At 35.7% G+C, this 8,916-nt stretch overlaps 1 protein-coding gene across 1 annotated transcript; it reads right to left on the bottom strand.

Moving 5' to 3' along the window:
- Positions 1 to 223: 223 nt before the first annotated feature.
- Positions 224 to 8,079, bottom strand: LOC132558313 (solute carrier family 49 member 4 homolog). The gene is made up of 12 exons (XM_060222860.1): positions 7,719 to 8,079; positions 7,023 to 7,113; positions 6,108 to 6,271; positions 4,574 to 4,628; positions 4,319 to 4,371; positions 3,949 to 4,002; positions 3,280 to 3,409; positions 2,957 to 3,065; positions 2,232 to 2,299; positions 1,837 to 1,955; positions 1,362 to 1,544; positions 224 to 366 (listed from the first exon to the last, which is right to left on the bottom strand). The coding sequence occupies exons 1-12, from the start codon at positions 8,077 to 8,079 to the stop codon at positions 224 to 226; spliced, it is 1,530 nt and encodes a 509-aa protein (XP_060078843.1).
- Positions 8,080 to 8,916: the final 837 nt, after the last annotated feature.

Consider the following 8,916-nt stretch of genomic DNA (forward strand, 5'->3'; position numbering starts at 1 on the left):
ATGCCGGTACCCATAGAATATAATAATGGCGTATCGGAATTATATTAATCGAGATTGATATATATATATCATATTTACAGACTTAAATTGTGTTAAAATAAAAAAGAAAAAAAATAATAAATAGCATTTGTTGAAAAGTGATTGGCAATAGTAGCTTGTTATAATTCAGAACGTTGATAATGAAAGCTGCGTATTTCTGATTCATCATACATAGAAATATCCATCAATGCGTTATCTTCTTGTCAGGGTTTTTGTTGCTACTGCCTTCGTCCATGTTAAGCCGATTATAGGTGTCGTTCATGGCCAGGAGTACAGGAATGGACACTACAACTGAGCCGAGCAGGACCCAATTCTCCCAGGCCGTCCCTTTAACAGAAAACATAATTATAATAATTTTAAAAACCGAGCTCAGAAAGTATCCGACAGCGATTTTACTATGGTAAACTACAAGCAGACTTCTATCAAACATTTCGGAGCATTACAATACAATAGAAGTTCCTATATGACAAACGATGTTTAACAAAGCGTAGTGAATCGACCACAATTCATTGTTACCATCTTGTGTACGTTGTAATCGAAACTTTACACTGAAATTTTCTACATATTGTGTTATAAAAACTTTCATTCGGCTCCTATCAAATGTTTGTGAAATTGCACTGCAACTTGATATCTCTTGACAAATCTAGGAATGTGTTTTGGTCAATTATTCCTAAAATAACTTTATGGGGGAAAATTCCAAACTATAATCAAACTCAATCTCAAAAGAAATGTTTTTATTAACTTTATTCTCTGGGAACTACATGTAAAACACGTTTACAATAATTATGTATATCTTCACAATAAAACCGTTAGATGTGGGGATTATTGAATTTCGAGTTAATCACATCTTACAACAGACCCTTGAGAACTTATTATGCCCCTTTCTAGGAAGTTTTTGTTATCATGCAATACTGAATTAATTAATTATAGAAATAATTAGAAAGGACCCAGCCAATTTACTCAATGTCACTCTTTTAACATCACGAAATTCCTCATATGTACCCCTAGCTTTGAAATCGAGGACATGGCAATTTCTTCTACATCAGCGCTTTACCATGATCTTTACACGATAAACAGGGGTAGCTTTTCAAAGAGGTAACAAGCGTGACTTTTTCCATTTCTATTACTGTCTTCCTAGGTCATGGTGTCAATATGGCGTAGTTGGTTCAATATTTTAAAACATATTCCCAATTTCATGTTAATGAAAATTCTTATATCAGTTCTCCTGTTAATAGGGTCGGATAATAAACATTAACAAATTTTAAAACTGAACTAAAACACGGATAAAAGAATGATATTTGATCTTGACATATCAACCTTACCAATATTAGGTACCATCTGGATGCCAAGGAATATTAAACCTGCGATGTTGAAGAGCAAAGTAAGAGCGAAGTTGGTGATGCCTTCAGCGACAGGGTAGGAATTCTCACACGCCATCTCAAAGAATAATGGCGGCGAGGCATTCACACATAGAGTTCCAATAATTATGGAGGCGTAAATCTGGACTGAATGATACAAACAGGGATCATGTAAAACAGATGTTATCATTTCTACCATTTTTAAAATTTTCAATATAACTTACTTAACATTTGGTACAAAAAAGAAAGAAATCGACATTCTAACAAAATCTGATTTTTTTTTTTAAAATAGAACACACTATGACAAAATATGTAAAAAAAATAATAAGTAACTAAAAATTACAAGTAAAATCACGTGCTACTGAATGGTAAGAGTTCTCAGCTGTTGTATTTCGATAAGGCAAACATATAAGACTTATGAATATGTATATAAACTTACTGAGAGAATTTTCTATCACACCATTCAGTATGAGATTCAGCCAAAGGAATGCCGCGGTTGCTAAAACGTACAGACCAATGAGGAACATCTTCATATGTTTGGAAAATACGTCGGCAAATCTGAAAATAAATGTCAAAGTAAGTTATGTTAATATGCAGTCTTTAAAAAACGAACAAATTGATAATATTCATCTAATTGTGTTTTTAGATATTCACAAAATATTTATGATGCTTGTGGTTTTTTTAAACGAAACACCATAATATGCAAAAGTAAAATACAAAATTTCTCAACATACGATGAAATCGTTGACTTATCTTTCATATATTTACTTAAAATTTTCCATTGATAAGCCATATACAGACAGTAAACATAAATGCTTTTCCAGCAGAACTTACTTGCCAAACAATATTGCTCCAACGTTTCCGGCGATTATGGAATAGAACCCTATCCAGCCTGCTTCACGCTACGAATATATAAGAAGGACCACCGTTGAAACACTTAAATCTAATACTTTTAAAAGTTAAAATAGGTACATTCTTGCGGAAGGAAAGTAAATAAAAAATAAAATTATGGAATATTTAAACCATGACAGATTAAAATCTCATGGTAACATTATCCTGCTTGATCTTGTATGAGAGAAGATTGTACAAAAGACAAACATGTGAATAGCACTGTTCCATACAAAATGATGCTAATAATGAATTCAATTGCACCATGCAGTCATTTTGTTCTTCTAGGACTCGTCAATGGTGCTAAGGGCCTGAATTTAAAAACCGAGGAGGCGACTGAAAAGATGACCCAACGTGATCGAGTAAACAATGACAAAATCTAGACAGGGAGTAGCACTTGCCTCCTATTTCAATAAATTTTGTATTTTTTATGTATCTGATAATATCTAACGGTAATATTAAATAGGTTTTGGGGCGACATTTTAATCTAAGTATAATGTCAAATGTCAATCATGTAAAGTCGATTTAGTACATGCTCAGATTTAATCAATCGCATATCGTACGGATGGATATGCTACCTTGAATATGATTATTATAAATGCCAGAAAAGATATTTGATCCCACTTAGATAATTCATAAAAGGAAGAAACAAGTTTCTACTGACGTCATACCTGTGTTACTCCATGGGGTTTAAGATTGACGTCCAGCACGCCTTCCCACATGCCTAGCACCCCAGTAGATACACCATACGTTAGTCCAACCATCCAGAACATCTTGTTTCTGCAATAATAGGGGATAGTGTTCAGAACGTATTGTTGGCAATGGCGAAAATCAAGAAAACATAAAATAACGGATGATATGAATATTGGAGAATTGGGCAGATATAAGATAAAGAGTCTTTCATGACTTAAAATGAAGCCCTCAAGATCAGTTCCGTGTATGTAAAGTGTAACACCGATGAAAAGGATGAAGCGAGTTCAATGCAAATATTTACCTGACTAATACTCGAAATCCAGATTTGAAATCGAGGCGCTCTACCGAAGCGGATATGCTTGGTGGCAATTTTGGCTTGGCGGGGAAATACAGTAACACCAGTAGGAAAATCAACACACACCAGCCACACTCTTGGAAAGGTACAATAATGAAACATGAATCAGCAAAACGACAGAAGGGTTACATAAACATAGAATAAACTTTGTCTTCGTAACATCGAAAGACTCCGTTTAGTTCCTCGTGCATACAAGTACTTGTCATGTCAACTAACTCTTACTGAAATCCTATGCAAAGATGCAAAGAGGATAAAATATAAACATAAGAAAACTATATGGAGTCTTCTGGAAAAAGCACAAGGGGAAGAGAATCAAGTGCTTAGGAAAGGTGAGTGTATTCGGCTTCACTGACGACACTTGTCTTGTAAATCTTGGCCAATCCAAGAAATTAATGTCACGTTCCCAAATGAGAGCAATGTTAATAACACGCCCAGATTAATATTGTACATAAAAATAATGTTAATTGGTACTGGAAATAATTTGTGTGGTTTTGCTCCTATTTCTCGGTAATTAGTACAGTATTGATCTTTGGAAACGTGAATATTTTAGGTTAGTATTATGTTACGCATTATACTGAGGTACTTTATTCAAATGAAATGTAATAAGACATTTACCTATGTACAACATTATCATAATGTCGTGACGAATTCTGTGGATTTCGGCGTCATCTGAAAAAATATAAACACTAACAAACCCATGTATGAATCTTTACTTATTGTTCAATTATACTTTCACGTCAGCCATCACCAGTATTGTGTGACAAATTAATTAAATAATCGCACAAGATAGCCATAATATAATCTGATCTAACAATGGCCTAGTGTTTTCAATAATTTTCCTTACTTTAAGGTTTTATTACAAAAATACAAGTTATAATTTCAGAATTTTTAATACTGTAGTGTGAATATAATTTTGATATTAAGCATTGATGAAATAACTTTAATAAATGTTTTTGTTAGTATAGAAGAAATCACATGTACCCACCGTTATCAGTAGCATTTTGGAAGTTCTCCGACAAGCCTGTCATACTGTTATTCCTGTTAAAATTACATTTGAACACAATGAATTTACAGTCTAACAATGTTTGTAAAAACTCATGAATTTGTGTTTTATCATTCACAAGTTTTAATATTAGTTCGAGCTCTAATTCTTTATTGTTACGTTGAATGACATAAACTCATTGCTCTATTGTTGGTTATACCAGAGACATATATAACACAGGTCTCTGGTTATACCTACCATGTAAGGTTCTGTGATTTAGATATTTCATCTGACTCTGGAACCATATACGGTCCTACAAAAAAAAATAATGTCAGACTTTGCCAGGTATAAAACAATCGTCCATATGTTTTAATTCAATTACTTATTAAATCGTATCATATATTAGATTATAGCTGTAGTGACAGCTGCCAAAGAAGGGCGACAACTCCAATCAATCAGCTACTAGCAGACCTAAATATACATAACTGTTATATATATATTCATATTTCATGTATTGTTGACACTTGTAGTAGTATATACATGTACGTATCGATTACGTACATTTGTTTTTACTTTTGGACATTTTCTCTTGCTGTGTTCTTGTAGTTTTTATGTATGAGGTAGACACCTGTCATACCTACGTGGTTCCTATGATAAAGGCTGCTGTCATACCTACGCGGTTCCTCACTCACCTGTTAAATAGGCTGCTGTAATACCTACGCGGTTCCTCACTCACCTGTTAAATAGGCTGCTGTCATACCTAGGTGGTTCCTCACTCACCTGTTAAATAGGCTGCTGTCATACCTAAGTGGTTCCTAACTCACCTGTTAAATATGCTGCTGTCATACCTAGGTTTTTCCCCATTCACCTGTTAAATAGGCTGCTGTCATACCAAGGTGGCTCCTCATTCACCTATGAGAAAGGCTGCTGTCATACCTAGGTAGTTCCTCACTCACCTGTTTAATAGGCTGCTGTCATATCTAGGTGGTTCCTCACTCACCTGTTAAATAGATTGTTGTCATACCTAGGTGGTTCCTCACTCACCTGTTAAATAGACTGTTGTCATACCTAGGTGTTTCCTCACTCACCTATTAAATAGACTGCTGTCATACCTAGGTGGTTCCTCACTCACCTGTTAAATAGACTGCTGTCATACCTAGGTGGTTCCTCACTCACCTGTTAAATAGACTGCTGTCATACCTAGGTGGTTCCTCACTCACCTGTTAAATAGGCTGCTGTCATACCTAGGTGGTTCCTCACTCACCTATGAGAAAGGCTGCTGTCATACCTAGGTGGTTCCTCACTCACCTATGAGAAAGGCTGCTGTCATACCTAGGAGGTTCCTCACTCACCTGTTAAATAGGCTGCTGTCATACCTAGGTGGTTCCTCACTCACCTGTTAAATAGACTGTTGTCATACCTAGGTGGTTCCTCACTCACCTGTTAAATAGACTGTTGTCATACCTAGGTGGTTCCTCACTCAACTGTTAAATAGACTGTTGTCATACCTAGGTGGTTCCTCACTCACCTGTTAAATAGACTGTTGTCATACCTAGGTGGTTCCTCACTCACCTGTTAAATAGGCTGCTGTCATACCTAGGTGGTTCCTCACTCACCTGTTAAATAGGCTGCTGTCATACCTAGGTGGTTCCTCACTCACCTGTTAAATAGACTGCTGTCATACCTAGGTGGTTCCTCACTCACCTGTTAAATAGACTGCTGTCATACCTAGGTGGTTCCTCACTCACCTGTTAAATAGACTGTTGTCATACCTAGGTGGCTCCTCACTCACCTATGAGATAGGCTACGGCCACACCAAGGTAGTTAAAGGCAGTTGCTGTTGCCGTTGCTGTTGTCCGTTGACGTGGAGGAAACCAGGCAACTGATAACACCGGAGCTATCCCCATAGCAACAGGTCCACCCAAACCATTAAAAAATTGCCCAATATTGACTGTCCTACAATCACCAACAACAATTAATAAACATTTCCTTTCCTGTTTGATTTCCAGAGATAAATTGTTAACAAAGTGCTGTTGGACAACAGTTTCGACAACATCTATCAGTTGTAGAACCCAAACGTGTTGGTACATATCGTTTGTCTTCTAATGAGAGCAACATCAGATGCAATCTTTAATCGAATTGTAGTAATTTTTCAACTTTTCTCTTTGTTCAATCTTGCGTCTTTTCATATCATTTGTACGATAACAGCATGGGGTTGGGGGTGGGGGTGGGGGCTGACTACTGAGGTAATGCACTGTAACTATTTTTGATTTTGCATTGAAATTGCATCGGTTTTTTTCTGTTGTGATGAAAATGTTTGATAACACTTTGATTTTTCTTTGTCCGAGAGTAAGAGTAGTCGGACGCCGCAGAGAAGAGTACAATAAGCATTCATTAGGAAGGTGCCGACTGGGCCAGGAAAAAAAAGCAAAAAAATACATCCTCGTGTAAATTTGTGTTGTGTTTGTTACACTGGAGACCTCGTCGGTACGCACTTGTCATGTAAATACTCGTGTACTGGTGAGTTTTGATGATCAGGGCACACCACTCGCTTCTCTCTGAGGTTTGAAGCTGTACACTACAGAGACTAATGAACGCAGGGTCCGGTTGTATTTCGATATATGTCAAACTATGTATAAACTTTATAATTATCTATCAAAAATTTATACTTATTCATATTTATCGACATGCTTGTCAATGCACATACCACGTAACATATGGCGGTTCTGACGTAATACATCTGACCCCTGACCCAACAGCTATCAGACCAGCTGCGATGAGACATGCCATTCTGATTCCTGTAAGCAAATATTCATTCACTTACTACAGAAACCATGCTCATCTTTTAAATGATCCTTTCATGAGAACAGACGAAAAGGTTAAGATAAATCTTTCTTAATATTGCAAAGTTATTATCAAAATTCGTCAATAGTTTTATGGATATTTTATTCATACCTAGTGAATCATTTAACGCAGATTAATCAATAAATAAAAACGATGTAAGATATATCTACCATGTGAAAATCTCTACTTTTACGTGTGAAAAACATGCATATTGTTTTTTTTACAATTTGATGAGTTAAGCAATAGAAAATGTCACCGCAATTACAAATGACTTGTGAAATTCACAGTATACTGTAATATCATATTTTTTCGTGGGGCTCTATTTTTATGGTTTTCTTCTATCTCTTTAAAAAAACTGTTTGGGTGAACGTTTGATATTGTAAATAGAATTTTTTTTACCAATCCTAATAGTTCATTGACCTATAAGTTCATGGTTTAAGATAACACCAGACAAAAATAAATCCTCGGAGAAAATTATTCGTTAACAGTATATTCTACATGTACCGCTGAAATAATAGGAAACTCGAATGAAAATGAATGATAAAACATCGATACCTACCCTTCACATCAACGATCCACGAAAAAACGAAGGATGACAACACGAAGGAAATAGGTAACCAGTTGGGCAGAAGAGCCATAATGGAAACATTCCAGCCAAAGGCTCTCTCACAAGAGGCTGCTATAGGCCCCCATGTGTTCCATACAGTTGTCTCCGTACATGTCAAAACACAAAACAATGCTAGAACATACCAACGCCTTTTGTAAACCTTACTTTCACCTGTTGGTTCGTTTTTCTCTGTAGAATTTTTGTCTGTGTCCACAGGATACAATATCCCGTTATTTTCACTGTTTTTCTTCTCCTCATCAGACACTATGTATGCTAAATTTCTCTGTTCGGAACCTTTACCAGACGATTTCATTGTAGTTGGTTAGCCACTTTACAGTATAGTCGATTTCAAAATATAATACTCTTGTACAACATACAAAAAATCCAATATGGTTGACGGCCTAAACTTGGAAAATTACATAAGAAAGTAGTGGATTTAACGTCCTTGGATTAAATTTACAAGTACAATATTCTCGGTAGCTCTCTGGTCACATAGGTATGGCCCTCCCAACAGAGGAACGAAACCATGTATCACACATTCAGAATCACATCTTACATAGATCCGAAACCATGTATTAGATATATCTCTGTATAACACAGGCAACACAGAGGAATTTTAATGTAGTTAAGAATCATTTAACAGTGTCATTATATAAAAAAAAGAATATTTTCTGTTTCTTGACATCGACTTGATATCGACTGACTAGGAAATTTTGATATTCCTCAGGTTCTGACTTGATAAGACATAAGTGTCTTTCAAAGTATTTTCCCTGCTTTTACACTTATCATTGTGATATAGCAATAACTGCTTTGAAGTTTAATTCAGTATAGAAGCACTATAAATTCTGCAGCAGCTCTGAATTATCACAAGGATGCTTACACAGACATATCAAAGCCTCCGAAGAACGCATGCACTCAACACATGCATGCAACATAATATCAGAAATTCAAACATGACTGACCCAGATACTGTGTTATATTTGGTACTTATTGCCTATATAACTTCATACTATTAACAAAGTCACAATATGCTTATGTAAGTTTCACTTGAGACACACTAACGAGAACTTTCATTTGATAACATATACATAGCATTAAGGAATTCTGAAGAAAATTTACGACGAATTGATTATGTGTTCTACATGGTGTC

Source organism: Ylistrum balloti, unplaced genomic scaffold (assembly GCF_031769215.1).
Source record: "Ylistrum balloti isolate Yb309-2 unplaced genomic scaffold, AGI_CSIRO_Ybal_v1 Utg370780, whole genome shotgun sequence".
NCBI lineage: Eukaryota > Metazoa > Mollusca > Bivalvia > Pectinida > Pectinidae > Ylistrum > Ylistrum balloti.

Excerpts from the sequence above, each read along its gene's own strand:
- LOC132558313 (XM_060222860.1), bottom strand. The coding sequence starts at position 8,079 with ATGAAATCGTCTGGTAAAGGTTCCGAACAGAGAAATTTAGCATACATA. Across the intron at positions 3,410-3,948 it reads TATGATAATGTTGTACATAG|AGTGTGGCTGGTGTGTGTTG; the intron begins GTAAATGTCTTA and ends TACCTTTCCAAG. Across the intron at positions 367-1,361 it reads CCAGATGGTACCTAATATTG|GGACGGCCTGGGAGAATTGG; the intron begins GTAAGGTTGATA and ends TTTCTGTTAAAG.